General features: G+C 38.4%; 1 protein-coding gene across 4 annotated transcripts in view; it reads left to right on the top strand.

Annotated features, from left to right (window-relative positions):
- The window catches only part of HHIP (hedgehog interacting protein), a 171,800-nt gene that overhangs the window by 115,621 nt on the left and 35,170 nt on the right, over positions 1–21,009 (top strand). For 3 of the 4 annotated variants that reach the window (XR_010091256.1, XM_063458473.1, XM_063458470.1), the window contains exons 9-12: positions 1,889–1,936; positions 3,237–3,360; positions 6,093–6,223; positions 8,755–8,836. Coding sequence is in view for 3 of the 4 variants with exons in the window: in XM_063458473.1 (XP_063314543.1) it covers positions 1,889–1,936; positions 3,237–3,360; positions 6,093–6,223; positions 8,755–8,836 (385 nt within the window). In the remaining variant the exon portion in view is untranslated. The remainder of the gene's footprint in view (positions 1–1,888; positions 1,937–3,236; positions 3,361–6,092; positions 6,224–8,754; positions 8,837–21,009) is intronic. The other variant, XM_063458471.1, reaches the window with a different exon arrangement.

Consider the following 21,009-nt stretch of genomic DNA (forward strand, 5'->3'; position numbering starts at 1 on the left):
GACTCAAATACTTGGTTTTGCTTTTTATTGTGATGTTCACCCAATTTAGGGTTACATCCCCTAATGCAGGGTTCCCAACCTGTGGTACGCGTCCCCCCAGGGGTACAATTCAGCTCCCCTGGGGGTACGCAAAAAAATTCTGTAATGGCGGAACTGAGTTCCGCAGGGCTGATCCAGGGTACAGTGCCCCGAGACTGGCTGCCCTGGATTGGTATCTAACATGCTTTATGGCTGGAACGGAGTGACAGGATGGAGGAGCTCAAGAGTTCAGAGAAGGGCTACTAAGTTGGTTCATGGATTGCAGGATAAAATTTACCAGGAAAGGTTAAATTAACTTAACATGTATAGCTTGGAGGAAAGACGAGACAGGGGGGGTATGATAGAAACATTTAAATACATAAAGGGAATCAACACAGTAAAGGAGGAGACTATATTTAAAAGAAGAAAAACTATCACAAAAAAAGGACATAGTCTTAAATTAGAGGGGCAAATGTTTAAAAATAATATCAGGAAGTACTACTTTACTGACAGGGTAGTGGATGCATGGAATTTCCTTTCAGCTGAAGTGGTAGAGGTTAACACAGTGAGGGAGTTTAAGCATGCGTGGGATAGGCATAAGGCCAGGAACTAATTAAAAGTATTTCAAAATATTGGGCAGACTACATGGGCCGAATGGTTCTTTTTTTTTTATTATTTATAATCTTTATTCGGAGATATCAATTCATTTTTTCCCTTTTTTTTTCCTTTTTTTTTTACAAGGTAAACATTATTCAAAAAACTAGTAAAAACATCACATAGAAAACAGTGAGCCAAACATAACAATAGAGTTTCTTTTACATATATGTAGATGAAATAACAGTGTTTGTTCTTAACACATCCGTAAATTTATCTAAAATTCCCACTTAGACAACCCCACAGACAAAAACATACAGAAAAACAAAACACCAATTGGTCATATAAGGTCACACTTAATAGGGATATCAGTCTCAATCATGGACCCAAAGTATTTCAGAAGATTATCTATAGATCACCAACAAGCATCTAGCCTCACAAGCCTGAATAATGGTTCTTATTCGTCATCACATTCTATGTTTCTATAAGCCTTACACTGCCTCTCCATCCTGTCAGTAAGACGCAGGAATCTCACTGATCTCAGTCCCGCCGCTCAGGGTACCCTCCACCCCCTCCCCCCAGGGTGAGCTGTCACTCTCAGCTTGCTGCAGCTCCGCACTCCTTGCTCCCTCAGAGAAGAGCACTGAGAGGCTGGGACTGACAGCATCGCATGGGAGGGTGCGGTACGGCACAGAGCAACAGGAGACTCAGGAGCTGTGCACACATGGTGGGACAGGTAAGAGGTCTTCTTTCTGTGCCCCCTCAGAACTGTCACTGCCCCCCTCCCAACTGCCACTGCCCCCCCCTCCCCACTGTCTCCATCCCACACAGCCACTGCCCGCTCCCAAATTCTAGCCCATTCAAATTCAGAAGAAGGCTACTTTAACTTCAACTCAATTGCATGCTGCTCTACAGACATTTTAGCATCATAGTACTTAGCTATGTAAGCACGGATATGTAGATTCAGATTAGGTGTTTTATATTTTTATATATTCCATGTGCAAATGTATATAAAATAATAACTGTTCAGTAGTACAGTTAAAGTATCAAAGAATTGGTTACACATACATCAACTTGAAAAAATATAAATGGTAACTTTAATGTCCCTAATCAAGTTATGCTAAAATGCAGTAGGGTTTATTGATTAAACCAGGAATTGCAAAGAGTTTAAATTTACTGATTCTCTGACAAAAATAGACAAACTGGAAATGAAACATCCCAGCTTTATTGCCCAACTGTTTACATCTCTTCTGTCTCTTTACAATTTCTGGTTTAGTGAATTCAACCCAACTGTATTTGGAACCCATAAAAGAACAGACAAAAGGTAAGCCAAGTAGAGTAATAGAATGAAACTGACTGACTGGAGCTTCCAGTGCAAAATATACCTGACATAAATTAGTTAGATATTAAATCCACCCTGTATCATACTATCTGTTCTAAAATGTTTTATGAATGACTGAGTGACTGTTGGAACATAAGGTGGGAAAACTTTAAAGGGACACTATAGTCACCTGAACAACTTTAGCTTAATGAAGCAGTTTTGGTGTATAGAACATGCCCCTGCAGCCTCACTGCTCAATCCTCTGCCATTTAGGAGTTAAATCCCTTTGTTTATGAACCCTAGTCACACCTCCCTTCATGTGACTTGCACAGCCTTCCATAAACACTTCCTGTAAAGAGAGCCCTATTTAGGCTTTCTTTATTGCAAGTTCTGTTTAATTAAGATTTTCTTATCCCCTGCTATGTTAATAGCTTGCTAGGCCCTGCAAGAGCCTCCTGTATGTGATTAAAGTTCAATTTAGAGCTTGAGATACAATTATTTAAGGTAAATTACATCGGTTTGAAAGTGAAACCAGGTTTTTTTTTTTCATGCAGGCTCTGTCAATCATAACCAGGGGAGGTATGGCTAGGGCTGCATAAACAGAAACAAAGTTATTTAACTCCTAAATGACAGTGAATTGAGCAGTGAAATTGCAGGGGAATGATCTATACACTAAAACTGCTTTATTTAGCTAAAGTAATTTAGGTGACTATAGTGTTCCTTTAAAATTCAATCTTAAGTACTTGTATAGTTAAAGGAATAGTTACTTATATACCACATGATATGAATTTAAAGCAACATTAGAAATTGGATTGTCATTAGCTACCTCTCCTTTTAACCAATGAATGACTATATACATGCATATGTTGTCTATCAGTGCTTTATTCTTAGGTATCATAAAACAAATATAGCAAATAAAGATTAAGTCTAGCAGTGTGTTAACACATAGGTGCTGACAGTCTAGATTTTGCTTGTAGAGCCCTGTATTTTTTGGTCCTGCCCTAGCAAAAATGGGCCCCGGGAACCTTCCTGCATTTTCAAATCTACCCAGTATATTAATCTTACCGGCAGATGCAGGAATGATTCAAAGTTGACTTGTGCAGAATAAAATACAGAGCTCTCTGGGAAAGCTACCTCTCTCATTGATCTTTTTGATAATATATGATGTAAATTCTATAATATCTATAATTCTATAATTATGTTCAGTTTAACTTTTTCTGTTTTGCAAACTTTCCTTATGAGAATATGGTTGGGTTTGCATTGTTTTTGACCTAATGCTATGATAGTTCCTCTTTTTTTTTAGAAAGTGAGACTTCACTTTTGGAATTCAAGCCACTGAGCAGCAGTCAAATGGTTGGTGGATTCATATACAGAGGCTGTCAATCAGAGAGATTGTACGGTAGCTACGTATTTGGGGACCGATACGGGTAGGTTTTTACCTGCTTTGTTTTATGGCAAAAACTTAGATTTAGCATACCAAGCCCTCTCATTATGTCAGGCTTGTCTCTATATGTTGAAATGCATTAAAATACATTTAATACAATCTACTTCACTGACTTTTATATATATAATGTAATCTTTAACAGTTTGTATTATAAGTGTATTGATATACTGTACTGCATTGTTTCAGCAATTATAAGTCAATTCCGTTAAGATAAATTGATTTTTTAAATGTTAACGAAAAAACATTCCAGATATTCCATATTTTTCAAACATTGTCTAGCTGGAACTTATATAGTAATCTATTATTTATATGTTTTCTATGAGATGAAATGTTCTGGGTGCCTATAGTGTCCCATTAATGACATAGATTTTCAAATGGATTGAGTTTAAGGATTTAACTGGGTCACAGTTGGAAATTAAAGTTTGAGTCACTCCAATGTAATTTTAACCTTGTAGTATGTCCTTATATTTTGTTCCATGCATACACCCTTCTATTGAAACAAAATACTCAGCCCATCCCATGAGAAGCATCCACATAGCACAATGTTGCCACCCCCATGTATAGGGAAGTGGAGACTTGATGTATAGAGAGTGTAAGTTTTAAATCTCACCATTGTGAGACCTGTCTTATTGTGCCTTGCATTATGGCCTAGAACAGGGGTAGGCAACCTTCGGCACTCCAGATGCTGTGGACTACATCTCCCACAATGCTCTTACAGCCATAATGCTGGCAAAGCATCATGGGAGGTGTAGTCGAAAACATCTGAAGTGCTGAAGGTTGCCTATCCCTGGCCTAGAATATCTGTATTGGATTCATCTTACCTTACATGGTTATATAGACTGAAAAAAGACCAAGTTTCTTACTTCTGTTTTTGCTGTTGGTTCAAAAAAAGGCGGGGAAAAAAACAGTTTGCAACAAACTAGGAAAAAGCTGCGTCTCTTCCTCATATTTGCAGTCAGTTCTATCCTTGGATCAAGAAACTGTTACCAGTTAAATAGTATATCGCTGAATATTAACATTTTGCAAGAATTCATCATGTTGCTATTTAAACATCTGTACAAACTGTATAAAACCACCTCTTCAAACAGAGAATTCCACAACTGTATTGTTTTTACTGAACCCCTTCTTTTTTCTTGGACTAAGTCTAAATGGGTGACCTCGTGTCCTGTCTATAAATGTGTGGCCTCGCGTTCTATTTATGAATAGATTTCCAGACCGTGGTTTATATTTGTCCCGAATATATTTATACACGCTCAAAATATTATTACACACAACAAGAGGGGCGCACTCTAGATGTGCTTTCAGATGTTACATTTTGAGCAATGGCTTATATTTATCACCTTCCTATATAGGTCAGTCATGGTTGAGATGTGCACTGGTATTGTCCAGTGGATGATGCATCTCATTCAGAGTGATAAATGGCCTCTCTATGATTTGTTTCCTACTGATCACTAGACAACCTGTCATTCTCATCTCTACACATCTATACTATTTCTTTCATTTGTACTAATATATTCACATGTATTACTTTATCTCTAACTTTTCTTTCTAATCCACCGCAAAGTCGATGATCATTCTTTACTGTAAGGTTTTCCTAAAGTGTTGCAGTAACTTTAATGGTTCACAGGTGGAGACAAGTTATATAGTAACTCTGTTCTTGGCAATTTTTTTTCATCTGTGAAAACTGGAAATTGTACAAATGCAAGCAATATATTTCAGTCATTTGTTTTTATTAACAACATTTTCCAGCATAAAAAAAACAAAAGGCTCCCTAAAATAACAGTCACTAAAGTGAGAATTTAAAGTGAATTTAAAATTTAAAGTAACACTATAGGATCAGGTACACAAACATGTATTTCTGACCCTATAGTGTTAAAATCACCATCTAGCCCCCCGATCCCCCTTGCCCTCCATAAATATAGTAAAATCTTACCTTTACTACAGTCTGCTGCTGCCTGCTCTGCCCCTGATCTGCCTGCTTGACTGACAACATCAGAAGTTTATCACATCAAAGCTTATCACAATGCTTTCCCATAGGAAAGCATTGGGTTGGCTAAGCTTGTCAAGGAGGTAGATCAGGGGCTGAGGCAGCACAAGCCAAACACAGCCCTGGCCAATCAGCATCTTCTCAGAGATAAATTGAATCAATGTATCTGTATGAGGAATGTTCAGTGTCTCTATGCAGAGGGTGGAGACACTGAATGGTAGTGCTGCACAGTGTGAAGAAAGCACCTCTAGCAGCCATCTGATGAGTGGTCACTAGAGGTATGCCTAGGCTGTAATGTAAACAGTGCTTATTTTCTCTGAAAAAACAGTGGTTACTGCATATAGCCTGAAGGCAATGATTATACTTACCAAAACAAATACAATAAGGTGTGGTTGTTCTGGTGACTATAGTGTCAAAGTAGCAAATTAGAAACATTTTCTATTTCAGCTATTGTTTCAGTTTAGCTACTTTGACCTACAATTTCAAATTACGGTATCTTTGAATTTACTTTTAATTATCAATTCGGTGAATAGCCCTACTAGTGTGTTAAAAGGAAATATATTACAAACTAGAATTTCAATGTATCAATGTTTCAATGTATTCTGTCGCTCGTGGACCAAAATAAATGCAATACATTTATATTTTGAAATTGTATAGTGAGCACATATTTTTCTAGAACTGTATGCTTATATAAGTATGTTTGTTTCTCATATTTTATGTAATTTCAGAAACTTCATAACACTCCATCAAAACACTGTAACAAAACAGTGGCAGGAAAAACCATTTTGTCTGGGCAGTGGAACATCTTGCAGGGCACCTTTCCCTGGACACATACTAGGATTTGGTGAAGATGAACTAGGTATGGCAAGCTCGTATCTTATATCCACAGCTGCATTGCATTTTTATATATTGGTGACAAAAATAATATGTTGAAAATTGTAAATGATTACATTTACAATTTTCAACATATTTTTTGCTGTAAATTGTAAACATGTAATTGTAAACATGTAAATGATATGAAAATTACTTTTGCTAGTCAACACACTTTCAGAAATGTGTATGTATTATCTGAGTATGTTTTAAGGGACACTATAGTCACCAAAACAATTTTAGCCTAATGAAGCAGTTTTGGTGTAAATCAAGCATGTCAAACTCAAAGTCTAGCACGGGCCACATAAACAAGGTTTACGTTTATGTGGACCGCAAAAAAAAAAAAAACACTTAAAATTTTCATAGGAATGTAGGTTGATTTAAAAAAAGAACAGTATAAAAAAAACAGCATCCCCCTCTACTAAACCACAGCACCCCCTCTACTAAATCTCAGTCCCCCCCCCCTCTACTAAACTACAGCACCCCCCTCCACTAAATCCCAGTCCTCCCCCTTTATTAAATCCCAGCACCCCCCTCTAGCCAACAAGCAGTCTCCACTCACATTGCCGCTGCCAGTATGCGACTCCGGAGTCTAGCCTCTGGTATACCCCAAATGGCGCCATTCGCACCCTGTGCCAAATCTGATCCTCCCGCTGCTTCTTGAAACCCTGTGAAGGTGGATCACGTCGATGTCACGTCGGGATGCGATGTGACATTGCGTGCCTCCATGCACCTCCACTGGTACTCCACTGTCCAGTCGCAGCCAATGCAACACTGACCAACACACACACTCACAGACAGACACACAGACACTGACAGACACACACTCACTGACAGACACAAACAGACACACACACACTCACTCACTGACAGACACACAGACACACTCACTGACAGACACACACACACACACTGACAGACACACACACACTTACACATTCTTGCACACACATCATTTTCTTTATTGCTCCCTACCTTTGGGAGCTGATGTGGGGCCTCTCCCTAGGGCCCAGTGGGGATCTTCTATCTGCTCCTCACTGCTCCCTCATGCAGTTTAGGGATGCCAGGTGCCGGAATATGGCATCATATTCTGTTGCCCAGCTTCACTACAGATGCGCGCATGAGGGAGCAGTGAGGAGCAGGAACACTGAGCTCCCTCGCTGGCCCTCCTCCCTGGTAAGTTTTAGCATTGTAGGCAACTGCAATGTGGGGAAAGCAGGTGCCTACTCTGATATAACACTGAGCATGTACTCGCCGGGCGCAAAGATGTCCATTGTGGGCCGCAGTTTGACATGCATGGTGTAAATCATTCCCCTGTAGTCTCAATTCTCTGCCATTTAGTAGTTAAATCATTTTTTTATGTAGCACTAGGCACACCTCCATGCACGTGACACACACATCCTTCCTAAACACTTTCTGCAAAGAGTCATCTAATGTTTACACTTCCTTTATTGCAAATTCTGTTTTATTTAGAATGTATTATCTCCTGTTCTGTTTATAGCTTGCTAGACATTGCATGATCCTTCAGTGTGTGATTAAAGTTTAATTTACAGAGCAAGAGATAAATGTTTTTAAAGTAAGTTACATCTGATTCAAAAGGAAACCTTTTTTTTTCATTCAGCCAGGGCAGGGGTGGTGAAGGATGCATAAACAGAATCAACTGTGAATTAACTCCTAAATGTCAGAGAATTGAGCAGTGAGATTGCAGGGGCATGATCTATACTCAAAAAACACTTGATTAAAGGATCACTATAGTGTCAGGAAAACTTATTTTCCTGACACAATATAGTCCTTAGGTCCCCCACCCTCAGGGTCCCCCTCCCGCTGGGCTGAAAGGGTTAAAACCATTTCAGCCACTTACCTTAATCCAGCGCCGGGCTCCCTCGGCGCTGGTGACCTCTCCTCCCCCTTCAACGTCAGCTCCCGAGTGGAGCCGAATGCGCATGCGCGGCCAGAGCTGCACGTGCATTAAAAACGCCCATAGGAAAGCATTTCTCAGTGCTTTCCTATGGACGTGCTGCGTGCTCAATGCGATTTTCGCATTGAACCTTGCAGAAACGCCTCTAGCGGCTGTCAGTTTCTCTGAAACTGCTAGATTTTCAGCTGCAGGGTTAAAACCTGGGAACCTGGCACCCAGACCACTTTATTGAGCTGAAGTGGTATGGTTGACTATAGTGTCCCTTTAAGCATTGTTTTATATTTAATAATACATAACTTGAGAATATCGAGAGGAGAGTTTGAACGTAGGAAAGGGACATTTACAAAATATACTTTATTGTCAACCCCACTTAATAGTTTGTTTTTATTATTGTATTCCATTTTAGATCTAATTACTCTGTACTGGGTCACCTTATTCAGAGGCATTAATTTGTCAGTTAAACATGTGTATGAAATTGTGTTATTTTAATTAATGGCATGACTCAGTGCAAACTATTGTAAATATGAAGTCAGACAAATGCCTATGGCATGCCATAAAATGAATCGTGTAGTAACCTCACGCTGTATTGGAATTTTTAACAGGTGAAGTTTACATTCTCTCAAGCAGTAAAAGTATGACTCAGTCTCACAGTGGGAAACTCTACAAGATTATTGACCCTAAAAGGTAAGGACATGCTTCTACTTTGTACAACCTATAATATGCTGACAACACTAACATATATCTTTCATTAAACTTGGAGATTTGTTTTGGACTGCAAATTCGGGCTGACTGGGTGATCGGAACAATTTCTAAACAGCGACACACCATAATTTCAGGCGATCGAGTTGCAGAACCGAACATGCTCGCTTTCATTCCTGGCACCATAAAAAAAAGGGAATGGGATGGAGAAGGGGTTGTCTTGTTTTTTGTTTTTTTTTGGGGGGGGGGGGGTTAAGGGGGGGAGTTTGAGTGGAGGCAAATAAGCATCTTTGTTTGCCATGATGGACAAAATGTCTGCCCAATCATGTGTCTAGATCTCCTGTCCAATCAGGAAGTAGCAAAAGATGATTAATGGTTAGGAGACAGGACAGCCACTAATTGTTGATTTTATGCACAGATCAAGTAAAGTGACTAATATAGGGGATAAAAGGAGAATCAATTTAACAACTCTACTTCCAGGCAAAAATGTGCTAGTTGACTTTAGCCTTTGAAGGAAATAGACCTATAGTGTGTTGAAGTTGGAGATAATGTGGGTCATTGATTCTACTGTGAGATGAGCTATCTAGCAACTAGTACTGCCAGGAGCACTAGATAAACCTTTGAGTGGAAGATAACAGATTGTCACTTGTGTTGGCATGCATTTTGTCATTCACTCTAGTGTAAGACTATTTTACCAATGTACAGTTGTTAAAAGCTATTTATTTTTTGTTAAGAAAGAAAATCCTTCTTTTGTAGACTGTAGTGTCAGATGAAAAAAAATCATCTTGCATAGTCTGCGTCATTTGCCTTAGTGCGACACTACTACTACCAAATATACAGGCTAGAAGGGTTCATCTTTCTTTGAATGGGTCATTCATTGTATGGTGAGACTTAGGCTTTGCTTTCTGCTGTATCTAGCTAGCAGCTACTGCCAGATACACTTGAAGAAACATTGAGTGGGAGATGAGAGTTTCACAAGCATTTTGTCATTGATGCTAATGCAGGACTAGCTTATCAATAATCAGTTGTTAAACATGTTTATATTTTATTTTTGTCAACTGTTTGGAGAAAGAAAATCTAATTTAAACTTATTTTCTGACTGTGTTCACTCCGGAATGTGCTATACGTGTGTGTGAGAACTGTGCAGTGTTTCTTAAAGTCAATCACAATAATGTTACAGCAGTAAATCCACCAGGCACAAACACATTTGGAAAACAAATCCTTATTTCTGCTAAATAAAGTGTTACTTTCACAATATACAATCATTCATGTACCAGTGTATTTTAATAATAAAACCAAACCCACCATCATCAATGCCTCATACTACTCCCAACCTGAAATTAAGGGAGGGTAGGGAAAGGGATCTTGTTCCCCAGATCACCATCAGCAGTAGTGCCATGTCTTCTGATAGTTGATACACTTGAGCCATGAGGACTGCTGAAACCTCCATAATAAAGATCAATGCCTCCACCTCCCGTGTCATTAAATTTATTCAAATTCAGACTTCGGATAATGAATTAGAACCATGTTAGTTACATCCCATTCAATACCCAAGGGGCAATTGTCTTCTTCCTATTCTTTCTTTTACCACAGCTAGTTTAAAAGGTATACCTTCTTAAACTAGCTGTCCAAAATATTTTTTTAAAGCATTTAAAAACAGCAAAATAAATTCTGTCAACCACAAAAAGAAGATTCTGCCAAAGTGCTTCAAAAGAACCAACATTTTTCATCCTGCACAAGTCAACCTTGCATCCTCTAATCTCTTGCCTTCTAGCTTGTATCTTGACACTAATTGCCTATCCTCTGTCTCTAAGAGCATGTCTGCCCATTTCTTGAAACTCGATCTCTCCATAACTGATCTCCACTCATTTGTCAGTTTCTCTTCAGGTCAATGATGCAACCATTTACCATACCCTTACAAGCTTCCTGCCTTAAAATAATAATTGTCTGGTTTCTCTTTTACAGTCACCATATACAAATACTATCCAAATGTTGTCTCAAAATATAAAATGCCTTTTCCCTTTTTCCCCCTAAAATACAGTCAACTGTCTTAATTTGCATACGTATTCACTCTCAGTACTGTAAGCTAATCATTATTGACCTCAGAGACCTTCATTGCACTCTAAAATCAATAAGACATTTTGCTGCCTGCCTTACCTTAAAGTTAGCCCTAATTTTTTCATTTTACTTGGGGTGAAGTGAAAAATGACAATCCTCTCTCAACACTCACTCACTAAAATGCCTTCTCTAGGGACTACTCTATTCTATGGATTACCTCACCGACCTCATAAGATGTCCAAGTTTGTACCGCAAATGTTTGCTCTAACTGTGATGCACCTTATTCTGCTGCTAATTTGTGAAACACAATGTACGCAAGTAATGCATGTTGTTAAATAAGAGGTTTATACTTGACCATCTGTATTCCTTTCTAGCAGTTTATGTGTTGTTGAATTACACAATGCTTCATTTAGGTTGTAAGGTAGTTCTAGTAAGGTTCTTATTGTATCTTTTTTCTGTGTACCTTAAAAGAGCACCCATGGCATCATAACATAAAATTATTTTTCTTTCAGAAGTGGTTATGGTGTTAGGACTCTGTATATGCATAATTTTTGTGCCGGGGGCTAGTTGCACACCTGGCATAGGGAACTTAGGTAGCCCAGAACATATATATCAATTCTTTGAAAAAATTACTTTTGTCGTTGGAGCACACTGTACACTTGTGATAGATGTAGTGAGCTTCTTTGCAGGCAGTTCACCTGCAAAGGTTAGCTTCATTGTCCACTACCTCCCCCCTGTTCTCTCCACCTCCTTCCATTTTCAACACTTACATTTTTTTTATAGTTAGAGCCCTTCCTCCCATCCTCTCCCTCACCTTATTGGCCCAGAGCACATGCATGCACTCTGAGCTGCCGATATGACCCAATCAAATGTTTCTGTATGATAAGCATTTGATTGGACCACAGATGATGCATCATGACAACATACAGGGCATGGAAATGAAGTGAAGAGGACTACGATTGATGCTGTATTCAGGATAGGTTTTAACCTACTAATAGATTGCGATGGCCTGGATCAATAGTGCCCAGTAGGGAATAATAAAGATAAAAACATAATTTTTATTAAAAGCATTATAGTAACCTTTAAAGTACTACTTTAACTAGTTTGTTATTTCTTTAACTAGTGTTATTCTTGGCATAGAAAATAGATAAGATAAAGAGATGAGACAAAAAAGGAATGGACAGGCTAGGTGGGCTAACTAGTGTTAATCACATTTTAAAAAAACATTATATTTCTTTGTTACAACCTAAAGAGAAACTAAGCACCATAGTCATGTAGTGGTATTGGTGCATTCACTATATCCCTGCACTTTTAACATGTGTCAGTCAGATGACCCTAGAGGCACTCACTTGTGAAGACTGTCAATAATGGTAAGTCACATTCATTGTTATCATTATCAATCCTAGCATGATGATCCAGAACACTGACAATTATTCTCGTAAAGAGGTGTTGTGATAAAGCTTCTTTATGAGAAGCATCTAATTGCACATTTAGGCCCCAATGCTACTCTAGGAGAAGTATTGGATTTGTCCAAGAAAATCACAATAATGATATCATGGTGGGTGGACCAGCTGCCATTGCAAGACTGTCACAACACTGGATTTAAAGTGTAAAAATATTTATTCATGCTAGTTTTCCTTTATTTGAGTAGGAATGTTTTAATTTGTATGTATTTTGCAGTATGAAATCTAGTCCAAAAGCCTCACTCATAGACATTTATACTCTAATGTTAATTATCAGCCTGTAGAGGAATTAATTTCTCTGCCTGAAACCATTAGTCACTGATATAATGCCTGTAAATTTGTGGAAAATGTAAGTTCACTGCTTACAAACAGTACAGGAAGTTTTATTGGGTGATAGCATTCCTACAGTCAGGAAGAGGGGTGGAGTGAATGGATTCTACTTGTTCTCTGTCAGTATTACATTAACATTCCAGAGGTTGATATAGGTTGTCATAGCAGTTTGAAGTACCTTTATTTTATAAATATATAATTTTACTGTAGTTACTGTATGTGGTCATTATCCTCAAATGGCAAACATTCTTTGTACATTTTGTTGCAATTTAGTCAGCTGCACTGCTAGTCATGTATTCATGGTCCTAACAAATACCTATAGATTAAGTATTTCTCCATTTTTATTTATATATTTTTGTCATGCCTACCGTATGTGAGAAAATTTCATTTGCTTTTATATTAACATTTCATACACTAGGAAAAATGTTGCAAGATAAAGAACACTGTGTACTGTCTAAAACGTTTCATTTCCCAAACATTTTTTTTTTTTTATAAAGGGTGAACAAATGAGTGAAAAATAAAAATTGTGTACATTTACATAATTTTAGTTTTTAAGTTGGTCTGCAAAGCAATTTAAAACTGCTGTGTTATGATCTGTTTATATGCTAATTATGCATCCCTTACTTCAAATGAATGTTATTCAACTTTTTGTTTCAATCAAAAATTGCTTGGTACTGTAGGGGTTTAATTTCAGACCTAATAAATAACTGCAAATTATTCTGGAGAAGAATGTTAAGATAAAGAAAAATGAAATTAAATATTTCAAAGAACTATTTTAGCATTGCCTTGGGCTAGAATCTACCATAGTTAGAAACATCAAGTAACTTCTTGGTCTGCATGTACATTGGTGTTGTTTTTTTAATTTTATAATGGGACCCAAAGTCTACAGCTAGTAGTGTATTTGTGCAGTAAATTGTTGAGTAAGGGCAACACTTTTTTTTCTGTTACTTATTAAGTGTATTATTTTTATTTTATCAGGTTTTTTTTTTTGGTGAAGCAGAAGCCTTGATGTAATAGTGATTGCTCAAAGAAACAGCAGGAGTAGCGATCACAGTACTCCACACATAGGCATCCACATGCAAAAAATCTTTATTGAAGTGTGTGGAGTTGGAAAAAAAAATAGCAGTAAACACCTAAGGTTTATCGTTTTTTCATCAGTTTGGTGGAAGCTTAGGATAATATTTTGTCCACTTGGACTTCTGATGTTGATTAAAGGAGCATTCTAGGCTGTTGGAATTAGCCCGGTCCTTAGGCAGATTTCCACCATGTGATCCACTCGTGACTTGGCATCTTGTCACCATGTTGCTAAAGTTCCCCTATGATATTAGAGATATCAATGTTATCCACATTTTAATTACATTCATTGGCTGAGCACATCTGTTCAAAAATAGTTTGGCCTAAAACAGGATCCAGAGCCCAATGACATCATAACCACTACATCAGCATGCGCCTAGATTGCTTGTTTAATGCACCTCCTTTTCATTGTTTTATTCAATTGTGTAATCGACAGAAAAACATCAGCTCCCCTTTAAGAACAAGTGTAATTGGAATAGTTTATATCAATCTCCCAAAAAATCGATTGCACAAAAATATATATGTGAAATGCTATATATTACAATTCAAACTTCTGAAGCCCAGCATGCAAATCATGTTAACATATTTCTAATGCTATCCAACATGTATTCAGTATAGAATGGCTCTCTGCATCCACATTTGGACAGAAACAATGCATGCAAACCCCCAAAAATCTTACAATCTGCCTGATAACATCACATTCTCACTGCAGTATTGTGCTAATCTCTGTTATATGTCAAGGGCCGGATCCGAGTGAATATGTTGATATTTCAACCATCAGGAAACACATACTTTCCATAAAAAATACTGTAATAAACATAGTGACCTGATAGGGCATTCATTTAAGGTGTGATAAAATGTAAAGATATGTGTTTATCTCCTAATTATTCCTAGCTGGACGATATATCACTACCTTCCTTATTTAGAGTTTCTTCCAATGCTGTTTGACTTGCAGGAATGTTGCGTTCTAAAGAGAAAAGTTAAACACCTTGTGTATATAAACGTAGTTGGCTTCTCACTGATTATAATGGCCAGCAGACAGGCAGGTCCCAAAATGGCTGTGTTTACACCCAGAGTAAACGTTTAGAAAAAGATGGACAGCATGGCATTCTTTGGGAAAAGAACGTAAACATGAAGAAATGTCTTAAAATGAGTTTGGGAACTGTTGCCAGACATATATTGCTGTATTTACCCTTTAAATGTCAAAAGGGCAAGCAACACTTGGCAAAGAAACACAGAATTTGGACTTGTCTGATGTGAGATCACTTAACCATTGATAGTGAGAGAAGTTAAGAATTTTTTATGCATTTGCAGATTCTTCTGACATGGGACAAGCTATGAAATCTTAAGTATAAAACTGGTCGAAAATGTGCAGAGCGTGACTTAATTGGATAAGGGCTTTCAGTTAATGTAAGTTGCTGAGTGTTGCTGGCGCTTTAAGCAAATTCTGTCAACCATTGGGATCTGATTACAAAAAAGCATCTAAATTGACCTTGACTCTGTGCTTGCATTCAGTCAACTAGTAGGGTGGTCTCCAAATTTCATACCTGAAAGGCCAGACCTCCCATTGCAGAGTTCTTGCTTGGGTTATTTTGTGTGTGGGCGAGAAGGATGTTTTGTATTGAGTATCTGAGAGGATCTGGAGGAGGTGAAGTACAGGAATGCTAAACCCATTGACCCCACAGTGTCGATGGATAAATTGGAAATTAGATTAGTAGCGACACAGTAATGTGATTTTCATATACATTGTTTAAAACCACTAACTGTTTTTCCATTGTCTTAGAGAGTTTATTTTATCATTTTTTACAAACACAAAATGTAATGCCAGGTAAAATATGGGAACGGAACTTGTTTTCATAATTTAATACAAACTGCACAAAACAAATTCTCAATGGCCCATAACACTACTCATTAATTAAAAAAACAGCATTGCACAAAGCTCAAAGTGATGTATGAAATGTTGCATCTGGCTACCAGTAGTCACACCTAAAAAACCTAAAGCGCTTCTGTGCTGTAGTTTCACATACTAACATTTGTAAAATTACACAAACTCTTCTTATAAAAACAGAATACAAAAAATGCACACAACAAACAAAATTGATAACAAAAATACCAACCACCAGGAGACGTCATTTATAGTGACTATTTCTTAACCATTTCTAGCAGTATGTTTTTCCATGTTAACTCCTGCCATCTGCAGAGTGGACAGACCTTTCAGAGTCCATGCTGCCCATACACTCTGTAATTTTGATTATGCAGATAATGGAAAAATATCTATAGTCAGCAGTTTAGGATACATTTCAAAAAGTGATTCAGTTGCCATGGAAACCACTGTTGTGCTTCTCTTTGCTCCATAATTGATTAATATCATACATGATTCCCATCACCCTCAAAACAGCAAAGAAGCAGGTCTACTTTTTATAAAGCCAGTTTCACTTAGTAGCCACTCTACATGTTTAGGACAGACAACATTTATTTGTCTCTTAAGTAACATTAATGCAGGTCCAATATTCCTTAACTTGTAGCTGAGCTAAAGTGGCATCTGGTCCCAAGCCAGGTTTAATTGAAAGTCCATAGAAATTCACTGCAAGTAGTAAAATGCTGGAGAAACTTCCTGCAAACTTGGACAATCGGGACTGTGTTTGGCTGAGCTATAAGAAAATGGAAATATGTTAACACACCTTCTATACATTCCATCTGCTCCAAACATTTAGCTATCTAACCATGATAAAAATAAAATAAATAATAATAATATCTGCTTATATTGTGATTTGCTTCCAGATGTAATGGCACTTAGCTCACCCTCTTCAGCTTAAGCATATTGATATATCTATATTATTATTTGATCCACAGATCCTTCATAGTATGGTACGACAAATAACTCTACCCTATCAACATCATACCAGTAGAGATATATAGGGCATTTATTTAGAATTACAAGCCTCCACTTGATTATGAGATCACATTAAATATATTATAAGGTCATATTGAATCAATTGCTCTGAGGGGGGAGATGTAGAAAAATATAAAATATTAACATTGAACAAAGTTTCAAAAATGAATTATTCACCATAGTGCAACATGGAATCTGCAGGAATATTTTGTTTGTTACCATGATGATTGCTCCATTTATAAAACTGTCCTCCACTTTTCTGTTTTGCACACTTGGAAATCTCTCGTTTGTGCCCTAGACCAGTTAGTAGTGGGTCAGTGAAATAGTCAGAACAGTCCTGACGAGTGTACACTGATTAACTACAACATTAAAATCTTGGGTTCTGTGATATCTGGCACCAAGGCATAAGCAGTAGATAATTTAAGTAATTCCTGAACATTATTTTCATGTGCTATTAGGGATCACCATTGCCCTAAAGGGGTGTACGTGATCTGCAAGAATCTCTAAATACGTGTTAATATATATGTGTTAATATATATATATAATCCTTTTTTTTCACCCATCATGGGGGGTATATATTTTTGTGCAGGATCTTAACTGTTCTAGAATAGCACTCTTCTGGACAGCGATCTCAGATGTTCTACCTAGAATCTGTTGAATCCACTTAACTTGGGGGTCACAGTCCTGAGTGCTCCTATCACAACTGGAACTACTACTGCCTTCACTTTCTACATCCTTTCTAGTTCTTCTTTCATTCCTTGGCATTTGTCCACCTTCTCATGTTCCTTCCTTCTGATGTTATAGTCACATCCACCACCGCTGCAGTATTCTGTTTCTTGTCTACCACCACAATGCCAGTATGGTGGTGTCTGTCTGGATCTAAAAGCTGGATCTTAGACCTGTCGTTCTCAACTACCTTTTGTGGTATCTCCCATCTGGACTTGGGCAGGTCCAGCCCATGTTCCTTTCAGATATTTCAGTACAGTGCCAGTAACTTGATTATGCCTCTCAATTTATGCTGTTGCTGCTAACATCTTGCACCCAACTGCAATATGCTGGATTGTTTCAGGGGCCTGTTTGCACAGTCTGCACCTTGGGTGTTGTCTGGTTTTGTAGACCCCTGCTTCTATTGATTTTGTGACTGTCCCTGTTCTGCTAGAATTAGTGCTTCAGTGCTGTCTTCAGTCCTGCTCTTTTCAACCACTGTTAAGATTTTGTAATTAAAGCCATTATCTGCTAGTGGTACACCCCATGGAGAAGTTTGTCTTGCCATAGAACCTCCTCCTTTTCTGTATCCTCTAGCTGTTGTTGTCTCAGGCATTCACTTAGCAGTTCATCTGTGGGAGCCATTTTCGTATGTATGTGTGGATGCTCTGTGTATCATCTAGGACTGTGGCCTTGACACTCATCGCCCCTGACCTCCTTCTTTCTGGATGGTGTACAGTCTCTGGGTGCTGAATTTTTGGTGGAATCCTGCATTAATAGTGAGTAATTTCCAGGTTTTGGATTCTATGATTACCAACTCTTCTCATGGACAGGTTATTTTTCAGCATGTGTTGCATGTGTTGATGGCTTGGATCTTGTTATTTATTTGAACTGGGACTTCAGGACCTTTCTGATTCTTTGGAGGAATTTGGATGTTACTATCCTCCTTGCCTCTTCCTCATGGTTGCCATGTGTTTGTTATACCCCCAGGTACTTGTAGCTGTTCTCTACATCTTATATTTGGTCTTCCGGTACTTGACCTCCTTCTGTCTTGATCATCTTCCATCTTTTTGCTATCATCTGCCCACACTTATCTTGTCCAAATGACATTCCAATGTCCTTGCTTTATATCCTAGTTAGGTAAATCAGTGAGTCAATGTCCCGCTCACTCTCGGCATACAATTTGCCGTCATCCATGTAGCATAGGTGCCTGATGGTAGCTCCACTCATAAAATCTGTATCCATATCCACTCTTCATGATCTGGCATAGGGGTTTGAGGGATATGCAGAACAGCATTGGGGATAACACATCACCTTGGTATGTGCCACATTTGATGTTCACTTGTGTTATTGTCTTGGAAATGGCTTCTAGAGTTGTTTTCCACTTGCCCATCAAGTTCTTGATGAAGGATCTTAATATATTGCTGACCTTGTATAGAGCCAAGCATTCTAGTATCCATGTGTGTGGCAATTTGTCATAGGCTTTCTTGTAGTCAATCCAAGCTGTGCACAGATTGGTCTGTCTGGTTTTAGAATCCCACATGACTTTTTGGTCTTCCAGTAGTTGGTGTTTTGATCTTCTAGTGTTGTTTCCTATCCCTTTTTTGAGCATTGCTTATGTACGGACTCATAAGTCCATCAATTTTGGAGGCTATAATGCCTGACAGGGGAGGAAGGTGATCGGTCTGGATTTAGATGGTCTTCTGCCTTGGATTAGCCAGTAGACATGTGCAATTTGTTTTGTTTCGAATGTACATTCGTACGAATTTCATGTCATTCAGACATTCAGATGCTTACGAATGTCCGAAGTCCCGAAGTGATGAAGTTCGGTAGTTTGGAAATGCCGAAGTGGCGAAGTGAATCGGATTTCTCAAAAGTTGCAAAACAAGAGAGAGAGAGGGAAAATTATGTGAATGATGATAGGAATCTTGACCAATAAGCTAATTCCTTTTGGGCAATTATGTCATATCCTGTACGCGTCACATCGCGGCCAGCGGACCCTGAAGGATGTGCAAGTGAGCTGTTCTGCAAGAGCACAGTAAGTACTTTGCTTCCTCGCAGCCTTGCATGGGATGTTTGTCCCATGCAGTCTCGCGCAGTCTCTACTGCGCATGACTGCATCAGACAAACATCCTTAGCCAATTATTATGTAGGATATATAAAGTAGACATGTGCAATTCGTTTCATTCCGAATGCACATTCGGACAAATTTCATGCCATTTGGACATTTAGATGCTTACGAATGTCCGAAGTGTCGATGTTCGGCAGTTCCGAAGTGCTGAACCGAATGCCATTGGTCCGAATTGCCGAACTAGACAAATTTTTTTTAACTTACCCGAATTTCCGAACCGAACCAAATTTTTTGCCCATGCACATCCCTATTAGCCAGTCAGGGTAGTATACTGTTGCTAGTAACTGGTAGGCGTTCATGCACCTTTTGTATAGATGACAGAAAACTGTGAATTGTGCGCTTAAATTATTTTGAAAAGCAGTCTATAGGTGACAGCTGCTACACACTCTAGTGAGAATCTATCTTATCCACTAATACGGTATATGCAAAGGTACAATCTATATCCGACAGGTTTGAATTAATTCAAACCTCGTCATTTACATGAGTGGAGCGATATCAGTGGAACAGGTGAAAGAAGAGTAATGTACACTAACTCCACACGAACGAGATGTTCAAATGTTGAGGGAACATAAAACACGAGAGAGAAGAAAGATAACATAGCATAAATCCATTATGTACACGTGAAATAATAGAAAGCCTATGAGGTGTGAACTCACATGGATTAGAGCCTCTCGGTGGACAGGCTCAAATCACATCAGTGTCTGTGCCATCTGATGGCACTTTACCCTTTCTAGGTCACAGCGAGTATTCTTAGAAGATAAAAAGTAAGATAAAAACCACTTATGGTGTAATATGTTTCAGCAAAAGTGTTATAACTTAAAAGTGAAAATAATTGCTCACCTTTTCCAGAGCCAATGGGAGCCTATAAAGAGGGCACCAGCCCTTCTTGGAAGCAGAAGTGAAGGAAGCCGAAATAGGACTAAATTAATTTATTTAAACACACAAAATTCAAATAAAACAAAGATAGGTAGTAATAACTTAAAAAAATGTCCAGTGAAGGCTCCTCTTGCCGAGACACGTTTCTCTCAGATCACTGGGCTATCTCAATCGGTATATCATCACAGCTGCTTCCTCCTGCTCATGCACCTTTGTTAATTTCTTTATCCAGTAGGTGTGGATCATGTCAAATGACACTCAGATGGCCTCTAGAGATGCATTCCGAGTCAGTGGTGCACAATGTGCAGCACTAACTCTCAGCATCTCCACGCTCTGCATGGAGGTGCTGAACATTCCTCATACAGATTCATTGATTCAGTGCATCTATATGAGGAGATGCTGATTTGCACAACATGGCATATTGCCACGCATGCACAATAGCATCCAAATGCTTTTCTGTAGGATTGGCTAAGATGATCACATCTGATGATCTCAGTCCAGGAGCTGGAACAGGTCAGAGAAAGCCACTAGGAGAGCCACAGGGTGCTGGAATAAAGAAGAGTAAAATCAATTTTTACTTTGCTGACAGAGGGGCTGGTCACCTAAATTAGGTTTTCACAGCTATAGT

The sequence above is a fragment of the Pelobates fuscus genome, chromosome 6, assembly GCF_036172605.1.
Source record: "Pelobates fuscus isolate aPelFus1 chromosome 6, aPelFus1.pri, whole genome shotgun sequence".
In the NCBI taxonomy this organism is placed as follows: Eukaryota; Metazoa; Chordata; class Amphibia; order Anura; family Pelobatidae; genus Pelobates; species Pelobates fuscus.